Consider the following 19,347-nt stretch of genomic DNA (forward strand, 5'->3'; position numbering starts at 1 on the left):
GAGAAGGGGAGGGAGGGAGGGGAGGGAGAGAGAGTGAGGGAGGGAGAGAGGGAGAGCGGGAGGGAGGGAGGGCAGGGAGAGAGGGAGAGAGTGAAGGAGAGAAGGGGAGGGAGAGCGGGAGGGAGGGAGAGAGTGGGGAGGGAGAGAGGGAGAGAGAGAGTGGGGAGGGAGAGAGGGAGAGAGAGAGAGTGGGGAGGGAGAGAGTGCGGGATAGAGGGGAAGGGATGGGGAAAGAGGGAGAGAGTGGGGAAGGAGAGAGGGGGTGGGGAGGGAGAGAGGGAGAGTGGGGAGGAAGAGGGAGTGGGGAGGGAGAGAGAGGGGCTCCAATTATCCCGCTGTAATTAACGCGATGTTAAATGAGAAGTGCAGCCGCTCCACTCCCTCTGCACGCGGTTTACTTTAATGACACGCGGAGGGACGGTTTGTGGACTAATAGAAGAAAAAAAAATCAAAAAGATCCTGTCGTGATATTATCCAACACAGAGTGACTTTAAACCCAACTGATCGCGGTGCAAATGGCGACAGCGGGCGCGCAGACGGGACCGGCAAAAGCCACGGAGAGAGATAAAGTGTTTGCGAGAGACGAACTATTTAGCGCGGACTGAGGATGTGCGGTTTGAGCCGTCAGAGCCGCCGCCGCTGGAGGAGAGAGAGAGGAGGGAGGAGGGCAGGAGCGGGACGGGGGCAGGAGCGCGCGCGTGAGAGAGAGAGGGAGAGAGAGAGAGAGAGAGAGAGAGAGAGAGAGAGAGAGAGAGAGAAGAGGTGAGCAGCGCGCACACGTCGCACTATCACCCGGACGCGTCTGAGCAAACGGCCGCGCGGCGCAAAAAACGCACGGACCCACACGGACAAGTTTCGCCCTCCGCGTCGTTGCGCGCCATGGACCGGGCCACGGGCTCCACTTCCCCGGCTGCCGCGGCCGGGGCGCTGTGTCCGGGCAGAGGAGCCGAGAAGCGGGCTCTCTGATCCAGCAGCTGCCGCTCTCCGCCCGCTGCGCACGGGCTTGAGGAAAGTTCAAGCGGGATCAGGGACGCGTCTCGCCGGAGCTACAACGCACAAGTGAAGAGAGCGCGACACGGCTGCGCGTGCAAAGAAATGGCACAACGCGCGGATTTAATGGTGGAATAATGCCTTTCTGTGGACTCGCCGGGGTTTTGTCGAAGCAGCGGCGTCACCGTGCGGACCTTTACGTTGTTTTACACCGGGAGACCGCATGAAGGACACGGGCGCGGGGAGAAAAGTTGAACGGTAGCGGGGTTTGGGATGAATAAAAGCTTGTTCAAGGTAAATACAACTGTTTTTGTATCACTTATTAGAAGGGAAAAAAAAGAGAAAAATACTATTGAAATGTTTGGAATTGTAAAAATGTAGTATATATATATTTTATTAGAAAAAAAAAAGTGTAGTAATCTTGCATTTTTTTAATAGCTTGTAGGGCGCACAAACCAACATGTGGCTTTTTATTTGGGGGAGGTCAAAAAATTAAAAAAATAAATGCCAGCAGCGGTGAGAAGCGGACCCTTCTGCGCTTTACGTTGTCAATGCACTGCACGGTTTCCAGCCCCTCTTTGAAATAACGCACCCAAATGAACACGGCACTCCGGGTGTCGCCTTTGAAGCCCGCACCTGACCCGCCTCTCATCGCCCCCTAAATACCAGATCCATTTGAAACTTTTAATTGCATTTCCAGACGCTAAATCCGACTTCTAATCCGATTGTCCTGGCCACATATCACAGCGTTCCATCTCCGCGCCGAGCCACTGTGCTCCCTCAACTGGAAATCTAAAGAAAAAGAAAGTGCTTTTTGATCTGCCTGTGTTCATTTGTTAGTCTCTGGTAGTTGTATCAAGCTACAAGTAACTTCACACAGAATGGCCTTTTCTCATTTTTCCTCATATAATGTGTGTCTCGTTGGCATTTACAGGGTGCAATAATCTTGATGCTGCCCCTGCTTTCTGCTTTACCCCCTCCTGCCATGGCTGTAGTTTCATCGCATCGTGCTCATTCCCGCCCAGAGCATATTTGATTAAATTTAGCACTTTCAATTTAGAAAAGTAGATCACAGATGTGTGTCGAAGGATTGTTTCCCCATCACTGCTATAAAGGGCTCACAGACAGGCTCCATCTTGTCAACGAAACAACACAGGGAATTTTAAGAAGCAGGCTTAGGGCAAATAACATGCATTTGAGTTAGCCAGCTCTGAGCCATGCAACATTTAGCACCCGTGTTTAAAAATGCATTGAAAATTAAGCGCAGCATCGTGGATTTCTGTTTCATGAAGTCTTGTCCTGACAAATCCTACAGGACGTTCACGGTTGTTACTGTGCTTAACAGTAACAACCGTTAACAGCTAAATCTACCCACTAGTTCTCTGTCATTTGTCATTTAACATCGACTCAGGGCAGAGTTTGAGTTAGGCTGAAAGCGCGAGATGACAACCAGTATCTTTCAATCATGTGCGGGGAGAAAAACGTGATGGGTCGTAAAACTTGAAATAATGGCGCTCCAGGTCTACTTTAATCCCGTGGCCTTGTCTGTACTTTGGTATGTCGCTGAAAAATAGCTCGTATTGATCATTTACGGTAGGTGAAGGGACTAAATTATTTTTCAATCCAATTTCATTTGACAGCTTGTGTATGTCACACCCCGGACAGGAGGAGCTGCTTTTAGCTGCCTCAGTATCTGCCCATTTTGTCTTTTACGATTGCTATATATAAATCACAGTTTAAAATCACAATCAAAATTGGAATGGGTGAGATGAATAAATTGCAATGGTTCTGATAAGACACATTTATTAGGGTTAATTATGTAAAACCCAATACTTTAACAAAACATATAAAAAATGTCATGGGATTCTTGTTTTAGTTTAGCAATTCATAATCTTGTCATTGTTAATGCTCCTGGATGTGTTTAAAATGTGTTCTACAAACAGATTCTTGATTTGAAACCATAAATCACAGATTCAAATGCAACACTTTGCCACAAACATCTAATTACACAATTGCAATTAGACATTTGTTAGACTCTCTTTAAATGTTCACAATGATGATGGTGGGTGGCTGCGTATAATAAGTGGCTTCTCCGTGGGCCACCAGGAAAACATAACCTCTGTTTACTGTAAGCACAAGTGTGTGTTTACTTGTGTAGCTCAGCCCACAACCTTCACTGCGGCGCGTCGCACAAGACAAGAGTGTTTTCATCTGCATGCTGGGCCTCGATGTGGAGTACTTAACTATGGTAAACACAAATTGCTTTACATCAGATTCAAATAATAAAGAATATAAATAACCTAACCTAAAAAGTCAGGAATCAAGGGCGAATTAGATCAAAGTTGAAGAACATAACACCTATTTGAGTTAATCTTTCCTTAGTCTTAACTGCTTTGTAAATGATACAAAATCCTGTGTACTTTTAATAATATGTTCACTGTGGCTGACATTGGTGTTTCTGGCTCCATGTGTGTGCCCTTGCAGTCCTCTATTCCTGTGGTCGAGGAAAAGGGATAAAAGGGTTCCTTTATGTCTGTGAAACCGGATGTGCAAGAGCTGTTCTGAATATTTATCAGTTCTGACTCTATTTTTTAATAACCACTGCATGATTTGAACTCAGCTCTGAACGCCGGCGTTGTGACAGTCTGCCTGGTTGAGAGAGAGAGAGAGAGAGAGAGAGATGAAAAGTGAAAGAAAGAAAACTGTGTGATTGTTTGTATGTGGGATAACAAGCCGGAGAAGAAAGAGTGGCTTCTGTCTGCTGAGAAACCTCTGGAAGTCCTAATCTTCTGTGTTATTTTCCCACAGGACTGGGGACCCAAATGTCACCCCCCTCAGATCGTGGGCTGGTCAGGGCCCAGTCGTGTGTGACAGGCAGGTGCGTGGAGCCCGGAGCGGTCCTCTTCAGCGAGCCTCTAAATTGGCCCTGACTGAGCTAGGCGTGGTGCAGCCCTGAACGTCCTGCTATGGTCTGATGTCTCAGCATGGATGGAGTCAGTCCACAAACCGGCCACCACTAATGAGGTCGTCGCTCTTCAGCTGAGGACTAGCAGTTATAGGATTACTCCCACTGTTTCCTGCTCTTTCCCCAGCTAACGGCATCATTACCAAATTCTTGGACATTTTGGCTCTATTTTTTGTGGATATATACATCAGTTCCTTTTTGAAGTTTATTTGTTTGAATCCATCCAAGTTCCTTTTTTTATTGGTTCTACATTTGCTGTCGTGTTTTTTTCCACTATGGAGTTTCTAGCTGGACCGTGGAATAAAGGTTGGGCTTCATTCTTGCATTTTTGGTTGACTATTATTATAAGCCTCCAAATGCAGTTTGGTCCAGGCGCCTCCTGCCCAGTCGAGTGCCGTTGTGACAAACAGTATGTGTACTGCAATGATCGCAGCTTGACCTCAGTGCCTCTGGGGATGGAGGAGGGCTACAAGATCCTCTTCCTACACAACAACCAGATCAACAATGCTGGCTTTCCTCTGGAGCTTCACAATTCGGCCTCAATAGAAACTGTTTATTTGTACGGCAACCAGCTGGATGAGTTTCCTATAAACCTACCCAAAAACACTAAAGTACTGCATCTTCAGGAGAACAATATCCAGACCATCTCCAAAGCAGCCCTGGCCCAGCTGGCTCAATTGGAGGAGTTGCATCTTGACGATAATTCTATCTCCACTGCGGGTGTGGAGGAGGGGGCCTTTAGGGAGGCTGTTAGTCTGAAACTACTCTTTCTCACCAAGAACCACTTGAGCAGTGTTCCCATTGGCCTTCCAGAGGATCTACAGGAACTGCGCTTGGATGAGAACCGAATCGCCGTCATTGCGGAGGAGGCTTTTCAGAACGTGACACGATTACAGCGCCTCCTGTTGGATGGGAACCTGCTGACGGATGAGGGCATTGCGCCAGGCACCTTTCATGAGCTGACCACCCTCCGTGAACTGGCCCTAGCCCGTAACTCCCTCACTTTCCCCCCTCCGCTCCTTCCCTCGCAGTCACTGGTCAAACTCAACCTGCAGGAGAACCAGATAAACCAGATCCCTGTGGCTGCCTTCGCCGACCTCAGCAGGCTGGAAAAACTGGACATCTCCACTAACCAACTGCAAACTCTGACACAAGGAGTGTTCGACGGGCTGTCCCGCCTCCGGCAGCTCATGGTGCGGAACAACCCCTGGCGCTGTGACTGTTCCGTGAAGTGGGTGGTGGTGTGGCTCAAGTCGCTGCCCACTTCCATCAATGCCCGAGGCTTCACATGTCAGAGCCCGGATAAAGTGCGAGGTATGGCTATAAGAGAGCTCACTTTGGATATTATCGAGTGTCCCATTGATAAGGAGCAGCTAGCCTGGCCCACTCTGCGCTCCACACCGCCTCCTCCCCCCACCACCACCCCTGTCACCACCCTGATCTCCACCCTCATCACAACCTCCCTCCCATACTACTTTGAATCCCCTTCACCCCCGCTCCCTCCCATCTATCACAACCCCTCTGGACCCCTGCCTCCCTACGAGGACCCCCTTCAGATATCCTTCCTTGTGGTGAACTCTTCTAACATTGAGGTGAGCTGGTCTTCCTACTTCACCGTCACAGCTTACAAGGTCACATGGGTCAAAAGGGGCCAAAGCCAAATGAGTGAAGGAATGCAGGAGCGGACCGTCAGCGGTGACCGCCGGCACATTATCCTCTCTAACCTGGAGCCACGCTCTGTCTACCGGATCTGTGTGCATGTTCTGGACTCACTAAACTCCTACCGGCCTGGAGAAGACACTATATGCTCTGAGGCCAGGACTAAGTCCACTTCTCCTAAGTCGACTGGCTCAGACCAGTCTTCTCAAGACAGCCTCAACTCCACGCTTCTTTTGGCTGGGATCATTGGAGGGGCGGTGCTCATCGTCCTGATAACACTGCTCAGCTTGTTCTGCTGGCACATGCACAGGAAGAGCCGGTCATCTTCCACCAAATGGAAATACAACCGCGGCAGGAGAAAAGACGACTACTGCGAGGCTGGAACCAAGAAGGATAACTCCATTTTGGAGATGACAGAGACAAGTTTCCAGATAGTGGCACTGAACAATGAACAGCTGTTGAAGGGCGATTTCCGAATCCAGCCCATCTATACTCCCAATGGTGGCATTGGATTTAGAGACTGTCACCTGAGTAACAACAGCATAGCCTACTGCAAAAGCAGCAATGTGCCCAGTACAGAGTTCTGTCACACGTGATGCTGCGAATAGTACAGTAAACCAAGGAACACTTGCATAATTACACATGCACACTATTTGTGTAGACTACAAGCATAAAATTTAGTCAAATTAAACTGTACTATATATATTTCCAAGTTCTGTCTACAATGTAATTTATACTGTGGATAAAAATGTGGGATTCTCTGCTATCTTTTTTATTCTTAGAGAAAACGTTTGTTTTTTTATAACTAGCAGAGTTTTTCGAGTTGTTCTAATGGTCAGTACTGTACATGAACATTGTACAATCATGGCACCCTGGGTGTGGCTTCTTATAAATGCTGTCAGAGTTGTAGAGTTGGATGCAGAGAGAGCTGGGATTCTTTGCTAACCACAGAAGCAAAATATGGCCTATTTGTGTTTTTAGAAACTGCAGTCCCTCCGTGATACAGCCCCACAGTAGTAAAGCAGCACAGGACAAATCAAAACATAGCTGATTAGAGAGCTGTCAAAATATAGCACTGGTTTTGTTGGTGGCGAGTTGTAAAAGCAGAACGTTGAAGCGCACTTTCTTATTGATGAAAGCAAGGCAGGAAATATTCCACAGCGGTGCACACGTGGGAGGTTGTGTCATCAGCGCTGGTGAAAAACCCAGGGCTGAGATTTCCCAGAAGTCCTTTAACACTAAAAGCATCTTTGTCACGCTGATTCTAAGCGTAAAGCTGGATGTTTTTGAACAGGAGCATGTGCTTGGTCTATGGTGTGTCACATTCTGCACATTCACTTTTGTCTAATGAGCATAAAAACTACTAGGTTCAGTTATTAACACGAGCCTGAAAAGCAACAAAGGCTTTTTGTCTGTAATGAGCTGTGTGAATGTGCTGAGGTTCGCAAATCCTTTTGAAGAAATTCCCTAATTTGTTCTGCTTCCTTCAGCTGTATCGTCCTGTTATGACAAGTGTGGCCACAAGGGGGCAGCTTCCCTCAGTCTTTCTTTGTGTTGGACGGTGCTGCGGAGGGGAAGACAAACAGAGAGAAGAGAGAAGAAAGGTTGCATAGATTGTTTCAAATTCTACTCAACCTAACCTAAGAGACATTACTCTTGCTCATCGGGCAACTTAATGATGTGGAATCATTTGAAGCTAACCAGTGTTTCCTGTTTGATGGTTAAATAATATCGATTTCACAGATTATTATGAGAGGAGGCTTGTGCGAAGACAGGAGGCAAAGTGATGAATTCTCTGAGAGCTCACACTAACCGCTAATTATACTCCCACTTATTTCAACCTTGTCCCCGTGTTCATTAGACTTTTTGATAAATTAGCAAATTACAACAAAGAGATTGCACTCGGCGCCTGGGCTTTACAAAGCACAGAGCGCAATCTTGCCTGAGCAGCTCATCTAATGTGTCATCATTTATCCTTTTGTCTACATTTATGAAAACAGCTTCGTCCGTTCAGGCTGGTTTTGGCAGAATAAAAGCAGCAGCTCACATCAGTTTCATGACAGTCTGCCCAAGTCGCTGCATGAATGGTTCTAAAACTGTTTTTTCACCTGTAGTGTCCTTTCAAATTGTAGTGCATTTGCAGAGCACATGGAGCGGTTTGGAATGGCCACGTTGTCTTTTAAAATGTGCAGAATTCTTGTGAAACGACCACATTGTCTTACCAGTTCTGATCTAGACCAAGACTTAAATTTAACGGTATTAATTTCACTATTAATACTTGCTTAATTGAGTATTTGAACTAGATCGTATATTAGTTTTGATTTGTATCTGGGTTCCAATTATTTTGATGACCCAATTCCTCAACAAGGCATCAATTAAAACCTTGCTTTTCCTCGTCGGCCGATGGCAACTTACAGCTGCACATGAAATTCCTGTTGGAGGTCTTAATTTTGCACTTCTTCTTTATCCGATTTGACAAGATTTTATTTTGAGGGGCCTAGCGTAAAGAGTAAAGAGTTCCCCCGCCGACACAGCCCGCCCCCTCACCTCCTGTCTGCTCATAATCCTCAACCAAAAAAGGCAGAAAATATGCAGCCTTTATTTTCACTCGCCAGCATGAAGTTCACAGTGGGAGAGGGATTGTGTTAACTCAGCTGCTGCTCGCACTGAGGGCTGAACATCTTATCACAGGGCTATTCAATATAAGGCCCGGGGGCCAAATCAGGCACTCCAAGTGATTGAATCCGGCCCACAACCCAGTTTAAAAATATTTAAAAGTAAAAATGCGTCTTTTTTTACTAGTTTAATTCTGGGTTAACACTCATTTAGGCCTGGTTTGGTCTTTGTTTAATTCTGGTTCAGTGCTGGAAGGGCATTTTTGCTGAAGCATTTTGTTAGTTAATTCTCACAATTTGTTCATCTATTGGTACTCATTGTATTGTATGACTAACTAAATTTATTAAAACAGTGTTGGGGATCATTTGTGCAACCCAAAATGTGTTGTGCACCTCCAGCCCAGAGGCCTTCGACCATGGGGACATTGTTTAAAGTTGAATAATTCAGCTTATGCGCTCCAAACTGGGACAAAAACTGCAAAAAACAAAACAAAAAGCAATAGTATCAGAAGTAGCTGCTCTAACTGTAACTGCAGCGTTCCATTAGATCACAATAATGCGGTCGGCTAGTTTAATTTGAAAACAAAGCCTCCACAGCTGCAACCTCAGCCTTAAAGAGAACACTTTCACATCCATTAGCGTGTGGGACTATTTTCAAGCTGCCAGTCTTTTTCTCGCTCACTCAGTCCTGTGTAATGTTGAAAGCTTTTGTAACATTGATGAAGTTGAGCTGGTAAATTGTTGACATTTTCAAAATTGAGCAGTATTTAAAAAGTGTGCAACGTTAAGTTCAGAGATTTACAAACTGAGAGGAAATGTGTATCTTTCTGCCATCAAACTGCAAATATGAAAGTGACTGATTTAAGTGGGGCTGGGAGGAATACGATCAGAGTGACAGAGCAGACTAACACTGGTGCTATTTAAGGAAAACACCAGACACAGCGTGATAAAAAAACACTATTTCAATACCAAGGATTAGGCTTGATACTCAATACCGTGATGATATAATGTCATTTTCTCCCTAACAAAATTGCAGTTACTTTGACATTACCATGTGCTTTTACATTAGTTCTGTAAAAGATAAGGACACTATTCAGACTTGTTCATTTTATATACATTTATATCAACCCATTTAAATGTGCTGTGGTGGAAAAGTAATACATTTTGGTACTCAAGTAAATGTACAGATACTGGAAGCAAAAAATATTCAAGGAAAAGTAGCACATACAAAAATCTAAAAGTTTTGAAATACCCATTTGAAAATTTACTTTTAAGAGTGACACATATTTAACAGATTTTGAGAAATGTTAAAGACTTAAATGTAGCAAATTGAATTCATTTTAAATTCGTTAGTTGCTCAAAGACAAGACTTGAACTCAAAACCTGTACGAAGAATCTCTCCTTCATAACAAAGTGAAAGTACTCTCTACTTTTCAGTTCTTTTCAAAAACTTAGTGCAGTAGAAAGTACCGATACCTGCACTCAGATGTGGTGAAGTATAAGTATCCATTGGAAAATGACTAAAGTAAAGTACAGATACCTAAAAAATGTTTAATCAGGTACAGTACTTTTACTTTTGTACTTGTTACTTTCCACCACTGCAAATGAGTAACTAGTATTGATTAAAATCTGTGTATCTTTTTTTTCTTCAATCGCACATCCATTTTAAGTTCACACTGATGAGTGGAAACAAAATTAAAAAAGTGAACTCAAAAAATGAGTTTAAGATATATTCAATTCAAATCATAAGTGCTGAGTGCTGTGTTGCGTTCAAGTTTAGGGACCGATAACATTGTTGCTGCTGTTAAGTGAATGCTGCCCTTCTTAGATCTAGATACGATTTTTTTGCCTTTTTTTTTTACCATTACGGGCCTAATTCTGTGGTTATCAAAGGACCGCCACTTTTCATTTGACCGTTCCTACTAATATCCACATATCAGCTTAACTTACGCATGCACTGACCATCGAGACACAGCGGGTTCGATTGACCCACCCTTTGATCGCGCTGCAATCATGAAGCAAAACCACAGCGAGCGGTTCACCACCGGGGGCTCCCTCTTCATAGTGCAACATCTGACCTTATGTTATATCAGAAAAACACTTTTTGCATTATTTGGCTTTTGTTTCATCCCTGTGTGAAGTCCGAGCAAAGACGTCAGCTCGCTGTGATGGACATCGCCCCCTGGCTGTGAATGTGCAATCTAGACTTGCCTTACCTTTTATGCAGGAGGATTATCAGAGAAACGAGTAGCAGAAAAACAAATTAATTGAGCGCTACAGGAAATGCGGCACGTAAGCACACTTCTGCGACGACAGTATTAGCAAGAAATGACAACACGAAGGCGACGCGCAGTAGCTAACGAGACTGTTCATCTGTGACGCCGGAACCTTTGGCGCGGCGCATAGCTAATGATTGAAGCAGCAGAGAGCAGCTTGGGATGTTTTGCGGTGTACATTATTTCTTTTTGAAATTTAGCTTGATGTGAGAATGTGACCGCGGAGCCGTAACCAATGGATTACATTTTACAGTCGCACTGCAAAGCGACGGTTGATTAGCGTTTCAGGGCGCCGAGACGTCATTTCCAAACCAAGCTCGTTGAATCCAATATTGTGTTTGATTACTGAAAGGTCATTTCAGACGAAGCAAAAGTGGTTTTAAATGGGTTTGTGTCATTTTAATGCCTTTGAAGACCGTACGTTTCTTTTTACAAGGTGAATCCTGCACTGCAAATAGACAGGAAGCTAGTTTCTACATGTACTGTAAGAGATGCATTGTCAATCATTGCTTCTGGTTTAATGTTTTTGTTTGTTTTTCATTGTTTTTTTTGTTTTTTTTTCCAGTTTTCGTTGATTTACAGTGAGCTGGGAATTCACGGTGCATGTAAAATCAGCATTATGTTCATGCAGTGTTAGCCATCCACAAAGATCTGTCCTAGGAACCAAAGTTAAATTTCTGTTCTCATGACAAAATATTTGATGTTGTTCCATGTATGTGCCTTGAGGTTGAACTTACAATGTAAAGTCCTTGAAACCTTTAAATGTTTTTGCACAAACTGTAAATACTTAAGTGAAGCTTTTTGACAATAAAAGAGCCATTTGATTTAAGCAATCACCTTTTTTTTTTTTTATTTGCAAGAAAACAATCTATTTGAAGCTGTAACATGATCTGTCTGTGTAAAGTGCTGGCCTAAGCCTTTCTGCCGTCTAAGAAGAAGAGTGCACAGAAACATGGCCTTGCTAAAGCTATTTTGGGTCAGACGCTGGTAAATTCTGGGTCACAGATTTTTGCTGTACCACACCATGTTAAGTTATCCTCTTAGACGGGATGCTTGAGACATCTTAGTGTAGCCACCGCAGCTTAGCATTGAGAAAGAAGAAAATCCAACATACTCTCTCATTCTGCCCTTTTGGCAAACGAACACCAACATTAGCTTCTTTGCGTCGTGCGTGAATCCAACTTTTCTCCGCCCATTGACCACTTCTAAGACTCACTTAAAACACTACATTTAAGCAATTCAACGTTTACAAATGTGCTATTTTTTGCACAATTATTGTCAGTTATGAAAGGAATTCTATGCAGTGGTCAGCAAATGAGGCTCTGGCACATTTGACAGAAACATGAATCATTCTTGAATCCTAACTTTGGACGAGACTTTTTCAAAATAAGGTCCAGTATTCTGTGGCTCTGTCAATGTCGACTTTTCTACTGACACTTTTCAACCACTTAACTTCTATTCACTTAAGCAATAGCAATAGGTAACAGTTAATATTTGGTATGCCAAATTAAACTACTGTTGATGGGATTATCTCCTTATCTGTATTTGCAGCCATGTGTATTTTGTATATTTAATACATTAGAACAAGCTCTTTCCTAGCTTTTGGTGCATTTGACAACATTTTACATTATAATACACACATATGGGGGTCATCAACTTTCTCTAATATACAAGGGCTTACAAAAGTATTTGTACCCCTGGAAATGTGGAACATTTTGTCACGTCACGTTGTGAAATGGAAGAAAAAAATGAGATGATTTACAGATATAAAAAACATAACATAAAAATAATGTAATATGCAGCGTGCAGTATCTTTTCAGTCGCTTTTCCCTGCGTGCAAACTATTGCTGTCAGAAGTTGCCTGATGATTACTGAAAGACTGAATGTTGACCTAGTAATTCAGAAGAGTCCACCTCAGTAAAGTTTTTTTTGTTGATTTTTGTTCTAAATTGGAAAATGTACTGTTTTAAGTGGCTATTAAGACCATGGGCATTATAATTTGTATTTTAGTGCATTTAAAAGGAATACAATTTAATAGAACAGTTGTTTCTCAAACATTTGACACAAAGTACCACCAAAGAAAAGATATGGCTTTCTGATCACCACCAGATCTAAATCTCGTCGATTGCAGAACTATAGTATTTCAAGTCTAAATTGGGGCTAAACCAAGTCTTAAAGAATACACTATTGCCACAGTAGTTTTAACGAAGACATTACTCATGAGCAAAAATGTAAATAAAATGTATACACATGAAGTAAAGACTAGAACTGAAGAGGTGTCTGTACCGCTAGAAGAACCTTGCATGCCACCAGTGGTACACATGCCGCAGTTTGAAAAGCACTGGAATAAAGTATTAAATATTAAGGGGTGGCTAATGGAGTCGTTGCACTCAGAGTTTAGTGCTGGAACTACCGTGAATTACCACAGTGAATTTGATTTGATTTTTTAAATCATACTTTCCAAAAGCTTTGGAAAGTATGATTTAAAAAATCAAATCAAATTCACTGTGACGAGGTCCAGGGTGTACCCCGCCTAAGGCCCGAAGTCACTGGGATAGGCTCCAGTCACCCGCGACCCCGAAAGGGAACAAGCAGTAGAAAATGGATGGATGGATGAAATCAAATTCACACATCTTTTACAGTATTTTGTTACAAAATGTAGTCACCCTAAAAGCGTGCTGGCAAATGTTTGCAGGAGCATTTGGTGAAGCCGTGTTCAAGAAGCCCATATGGCCTCACTGATGAAATGTGTGTATTCTGTCTTTGAATTGTTCTGCAGCAGGTGTTGGCTCTGAGCAGTCTTGTTTTAATCTCTTTCTGCCAAAAGAACACTGAGTTTTGCGCTCAGTACAAGAGCCTTAGCAGCTCGTTGTGATCTGCGTCTTCTCATCAGCCTCTGTGTACACAAAGTCATTAAAATATACTTATTACAGTCTGATGTCAGGTATATTAACACTCTTGTGGTCACTGGACAAACAAAAAGGCAGAATTCATCCCCAGGTTTTTTATATTAAAAACAATCACTCAGCAACCTTTGAGGTACACTTTTTACTGTCCCCTTAGGAAAATGTGTCGTCTGCGTTTGACCCATCTTTCAATGGCGCTGGGGTCAGGAGCAGTGATCGCTGCAGCGCTGCGCCCGGGGACCCATCTCCAGGTCTTGTGCTTGGTCAGGATCTTAGCTGGAGGAGCTTTACTTTTAGTGCATGTTTTAAACTGATGGAGGAAACCGGAGTTCCAGGAGGAAACTCACAAAGACACAGGTGGGTCCTTTGACAAGCAAACATTGAAAAAAGTTACATTTGAGACTAACTTCCAAACCCATAGGTCAGTGACTCTTGTTAATATTTAACAAGTACCACCTTGTTTGTACTACCATTGGGTCTAGTTCAACACTGAAAACAGAGCTAGGCCTAAACCTGGTCTAAAAAATGCTTAAAGTTGGAACAAACCAGACGCAATTAATCATGTCTGCCACGCTCTTGTCTCCACGGAGATGTTGTTAGTATGGCATTAATGTGTATGTATCTCTCCATAGACACAAGTGTTTTTCAAGGTATTCTTGGGCAATAAACATGTGTAATTGAGTAAATGCAAGATAGATAAGTTATACATTTAGCCACATGTAACAGAAAAGTGATATAAACACCTTTCATTAGATGCATATTTCACACTTCTTACATCAGTCTTACAATTTTCTGCTAATTTTGACTACAATTGAAGCATTTGTATTGGATCTTATTTTTTTTTACATCACACATAATAAGGTGATTACAACTCTGGAAATCCATCGTATCTCCCACAATGATGTATTTGAGTTATTCCCATCCTACATTGGCCTTGCAAACCTTTAATTAACAGTTGCTAATGGCTCAGGTCCACGTCCCTGGCACAGGGCAGTGGCTAATGTGTGTCAAAACGGGTCAGTGGATTCTGCTCATTTCCCGCCAACACTGAACACTTTTAGCATTATGTAAGGGCCGTCTAAATCGATTTGAGGTCACCTTGTCTGCTTTGGAATGATATCAGAACAAAATAAATGTAGAATGAGATAAGGCATAGAGAATTTTGATGTTTATGGCTGAAGAAAATTATTCGTTCAACACAGGAATCTTAATAGACCCGAAAGTGTTGTGGAAAGGAAATGCAGCACCCCCTTAACTTAGCGTGAAATTAAAAATCAGACTACATTTAATTTTTTTCCAGAATGTAGTTTATACGTGATTTTGACTTTTGCCCATTAAAATAATATAACAGTTTGTTTAATTGCTATAGTAAAGACGCTGGATCTTCAGTACTCTGACACCCATGGACAGAGTTTGTATCGACACGAATCATATTGTTTAGTTATGCTAATGTTGAAGGTATGAACCACATAAAATGCATTTCCACACTGTAAAGGTGGAAAAGCATGTACATAGTATTACTTTCTACCTAAGAACATTTGTGTCATACATTTTTTACCTTTTCAGCTGTTGGGTATTTTTTATTGTATTAGTTATACTTTATCTACCTCTGGGTTAAAGAGTGGTAAACTTCACCTACATCCTGCACCTGAGAACCATATCCTCAATCATATTAGGCCCCACATACTTCAAATTCTGCATTAATAAAAGTCGTTTGTATCAACATTTGTTTTCCAAGTTTTACTATTCACCAAATATTCATCTACACAAAAAATCTCCTCTGACCCTTCTTTACTCTTCACTAAACCGCTTCCCTTCAAACCCCATTATTATTGCTCGTTCCTGTTTACTACTTCCATAAACTCTCTTCTGGCCTAATTGCTGACAAAATGAGTTGTGTTGTCAAAAGTGCTGTGTGCCAGGCCAGTCCTCCTCGGGCTCAACCCATTCACAGAGACCTGCAACTACTGGACCAGGACCGGGTCTGTCAGCGCTGCTAAACTCGTCCCACTTGACGCAACGGTCCACATTTGCATTTAAAATTGACTTATTAAGAAAAATGAATGTTTAAAAGCTTTTAAAGAAGACAGATTATGCTTTTTTATTGTATTTAGTCACACCTTGTGCACATAAATTTACATTTTAATATTGATCTAAATGGAAACTGTCTACCCGCTTGTCAAAACCCAGTCTCGGGCATGCGTGGTGCGCCCTCTCTGTTTCTGCGGAGCCCAGACTCTGTTTCTGCGGAGGCCAGACTCTGTTTCCCCCCCAGCCCAGACTCTGTTTCCCCTCAGCCCAGACTCTGTTTCCCCTCAGCCCAGACTCTGTTTCCCCTCAGCCCAGACTCTGTTTCCCCTCAGCCCAGACTCTGTTTCCCCTCAGCCCAGACTCTGTTTCCCCCCCAGCCCAGACTCTGTTTCCCCTCAGCCCAGACTCTGTTTCCCCTCAGCCCAGACTCTGTTTCCCCTCAGCCCAGACTCTGTTTCCCCTCAGCCCAGACTCTGTTTCCCCCCCAGCCCAGACTCTGTTTCCCCTCACCCCAGACTCTGTTTCCCCCCCAGCCCAGACTCTGTTTCCCCTCACCCCAGACTCTGTTTCCCCCCCAGCCCAGACTCTGTTTCCCCTCAGCCCAGACTCTGTTTCCCCCCCAGCCCAGACTCTGTTTCCCCTCAGCCCAGACTCTGTTTCCCCCCCAGCCCAGACTCTGTTTCCCCTCACCCCAGACTCTGTTTCCCCTCAGCCCAGACTCTGTTTCCCCTCACCCCAGACTCTGTTTCCCCTCAGCCCAGACTCTGTTTCCCCTCAGCCCAGACTCTGTTTCCCCTCACCCCAGACTCTGTTTCCCCTCAGCCCAGACTCTGTTTCCCCTCAGCCCAGACTCTGTTTCCCCACAGCCCAGACTCTGTTTCCCCACAGCCCAGACTCTGTTTCCCCACAGCCCAGACTCTGTTTCCCCTCAGCCCAGACTCTGTTTCCCCACAGCCCAGACTCTGTTTCCCCACAGCCCAGACTCTGTTTCCTCACAGCCCAGACTCTGTTTCCTCACAGCCCAGACTCTGTTTCCCCACAGCCCAGACTCTGTTTCCCCACAGCCCAGACTCTGTTTCGTACGGTGTGAGCTGGCCAGTGTAAACACACCTCCATCGTGAGCTCGAACTCACCTCGTGTGAAATCAACAATTCACATTATGTGAGTTTGAGAAAGATTTAAAACATCTTTAATTAAACTATTCTTATGAACATATTGTGTTGTGTACAGCTTAAGACTGTTGCTGTTCGCTGTTATTTTTCTGTCTCTTGCAATGCATTGTGGTCTAAATTGACTGATCTAGTGACCATTGCTGTCCACTATTTTTTCTTTTTCATAAAGGATATTTTAGCCCAAAGGCCCCAAAGGACAGGACAGATCAGGGTGAAATGGGGATGAGAGGGGGGAGGACATGGAGTAACTTGAATGAGCTGGGATTCAAACTTAGATCCTGCATGGCATGTGTGCTGCTGCCTTAACCACTCGACCACCGGGCTCCACACTACTTTTCAAGATGTATTGTGGGGGACTTTGAGTGCACAACTCTTCAATAGCACTCTATGTAGGGAACAGTGTGGACGTTTTGTAAACTAACGCCGGGTGTACAGTGAGTGCGAGGCGGGTTCTGCTAAATTACAGTCAGTCTGTTACACTGTTACACCAACTCCAGTGCACTGCGTCCTTATTTGACGAACAGCACACAGCTTCACATTGGTTTTGGAGAGAACACTAATGACCTGATAATAGACGTTTTGTGGTTTCTTTCTGCCGACCCCCGCAGTGCACCAAGGTCAGTGTAACAGGGCACATCGATTTTAATCACTTTCTTAGTCTTGTGGGTTCTGCTCCCACCCCACAGTCAGTATAGCCCCGGCATAAGTGTCATTAAGTTAGAAACCTTACAGGAGAGGTCTCTATATATACTATATTTTTCACAGTGCCAGGGCTAAGGTCCTGGGGCCAAACTACAAAGTGCACCACAATTTGATGTCTATTTTATCTCTTTGACAGAGCAGTGTTTCAGATGAACCAGGGCTCGTGACCAGCGGCGGAGCTGCCACAAAGCAGTGCATAGCGTTGTGGATGCGATGCGGATGCGTATTATTAATTATGGTAAAACTGGGCTGCTGTTCCAGACCTTATTGCCTGGTGCAGTTGGCTCCTATTGGAGACCCATGCCTTACAGTGTTATGTAATTTACCATGAAGAACAGGCCCATTACGCAAATCCACAAGCATTTGATCCATCGCTGGTGAACATGACTTTTCTTAAAATTTAAACAATGTGGTTTCTCTGTGCAATTTCAGGGCATGAATCCCTCAGTGCATGTTCTATATGAGGAGCAGAGCACATGCAACGGATTTGTATGCTAATTGGTGTTTTCTCTCAAACACATTGTATACCGGAGCCGCCTTAGAGAATCCTGTATCACGGGATGCACTATAGAAAATAATTGGTACAGATCTAAGCAAAACATATTCGTTGTCAACTTGCCGTGATTAAAAGAAGCAGGATTTTGACCAGTGCAGACTAGAACGCTGTGCATATCAAATATTTATGGTACTGAAAGTGAAGAGATGAAATTCTGTATATTGCAGTTGTTTATACTTTCAACATGGCTCGATGGGAAGAGGTCAGAACTTCAAGATAGACTTGTTAATAATTTACACATTTTGAACAGATTTTTTTTAACCAAAGCTTCCTCTTGTAATTTACAATAGGAAAATGGAATTGCCTTGAATTCCCTCATATCACGTCATTTTTATTTGATTTTGAGCTCTCAGAACTGTTGATGGCAATAGATAAATGTATGTGTTGATGTGTTGAACGTATTCACTTTTTGGTTGTATAAAGACAACAAACTAGAATGCTCGTTTGCTCTCATTTTATTTAAAGTTGTGCCAAAGCAAATTATTTATAGCGTAAGATAATTCATTTAAAATACATTAATTTAGGGCAAAATATTTTAATAACAATGACATAATATTTACACAGGATCTACATTATTATTGTTGAAGTTTTGCAAATTATTTGGAACCAACATGTAAAAGGAATAATGATGTAAAACTGTATTAATAAGAATAACATTTCAGAAAAGATACAATGCAGATATATAATTAGGACAGAGAACAAAACTAACTAGAATAAAATCAAAACAAAGAGATGAATTTAGTTTTTTTTAAGACAAATTGTGTGTTTTTACTTCCTATTACTTGTTTGTAACTATATTGTGTTCCTCTAAAACACTAAGAACGCCAAAAGCTGCTGAAAATGATGCTGATTTCCTGTATCTTTCAATAGATAATACATCCTTTCACTTTCACAAAGATGGACTTGATATAAAAAATGTATTCCGCGGATAAACTGTGGTTGAACTGTTCATTTTCAATAATTAAATCGCCACCTGTCAGGAAAACTTGAAGCAATTCCCCGGTAGCTTTGAGAACATGTTTTCCCTTGGACGGCGTGGAGTGTATCCGCAGCTCCATATGTCAGGCCTCGGGTCACAGAAGCAGTGCGCCAGGTGGGACCAAACAGCTGTGACCTTCACCAGTGCTCAGCGTTTGCTAAAGCCAGTAATGGATGCAGACGCTGATGAAAAAAGAAGGCGAAAGACCCGCAGCTTCTAGAGGTGACCAGGAGAGGAGATTCAAAATGGCTTCTCAATTTGGCCAGGAAAAGGGTCAAGCGACGTGCCGTGGTTATTTTTAACAGCGTATCTCTGAGATGTTTCAATGAGAGAACTCAATATACAACGGATACAACAAAAAAGAAGGTCTGAACAGTCTGGCAGCAGGACGTGTGGGCTGAAATCTACAAAATGTGAAAGCGAGCGGATTTTAGCAGCAGCAAATTCAGAAGAGCTTACTGTTGTTATACCTTTGAGCAAGACTCTTCACTTTAAA

At 43.2% G+C, this 19,347-nt stretch overlaps 2 protein-coding genes across 3 annotated transcripts in view; one reads left to right on the top strand and one right to left on the bottom strand.

Annotated features, from left to right (window-relative positions):
* Positions 1-666: 666 nt before the first annotated feature.
* Positions 667-19,347, bottom strand: part of psmc1b (proteasome 26S subunit, ATPase 1b) — a 471,402-nt gene continuing 452,721 nt past the window's right edge. The window contains exon 12 of the mRNA XM_072444716.1: positions 667-688. The gene's annotated coding sequence lies outside the window, so the exon portion shown is untranslated. The remainder of the gene's footprint in view (positions 689-19,347) is intronic.
* flrt2 (fibronectin leucine rich transmembrane protein 2) lies at positions 1,100-6,375 on the top strand. Of its 2 annotated transcripts, none has more exons than XM_072444497.1 (2): positions 1,100-1,284; positions 3,799-6,375. In XM_072444497.1, the coding sequence occupies exon 2, from the start codon at positions 4,231-4,233 to the stop codon at positions 6,208-6,210; it is 1,980 nt and encodes a 659-aa protein (XP_072300598.1). In that variant the 5' UTR covers positions 1,100-1,284; positions 3,799-4,230; the 3' UTR covers positions 6,211-6,375. The 2 variants fall into 2 exon arrangements, with proteins under 2 accessions (XP_072300598.1, XP_072300606.1); XM_072444505.1 differs by lacking the exon at positions 1,100-1,284 and adding an exon at positions 2,373-2,583.

This window comes from Eucyclogobius newberryi, unplaced genomic scaffold, assembly GCF_026437365.1.
Source record: "Eucyclogobius newberryi isolate DKJ021-1_F unplaced genomic scaffold, fEucNew1.0.hap1 SCAF_1, whole genome shotgun sequence".
Classification (NCBI taxonomy): domain Eukaryota; kingdom Metazoa; phylum Chordata; class Actinopteri; order Gobiiformes; family Gobiidae; genus Eucyclogobius; species Eucyclogobius newberryi.

Coding starts and splice junctions, on each gene's coding strand:
- flrt2 (XM_072444497.1), top strand. CDS start 4,231: ATGGAGTTTCTAGCTGGACCGTGGAATAAAGGTTGGGCTTCATTCTTG.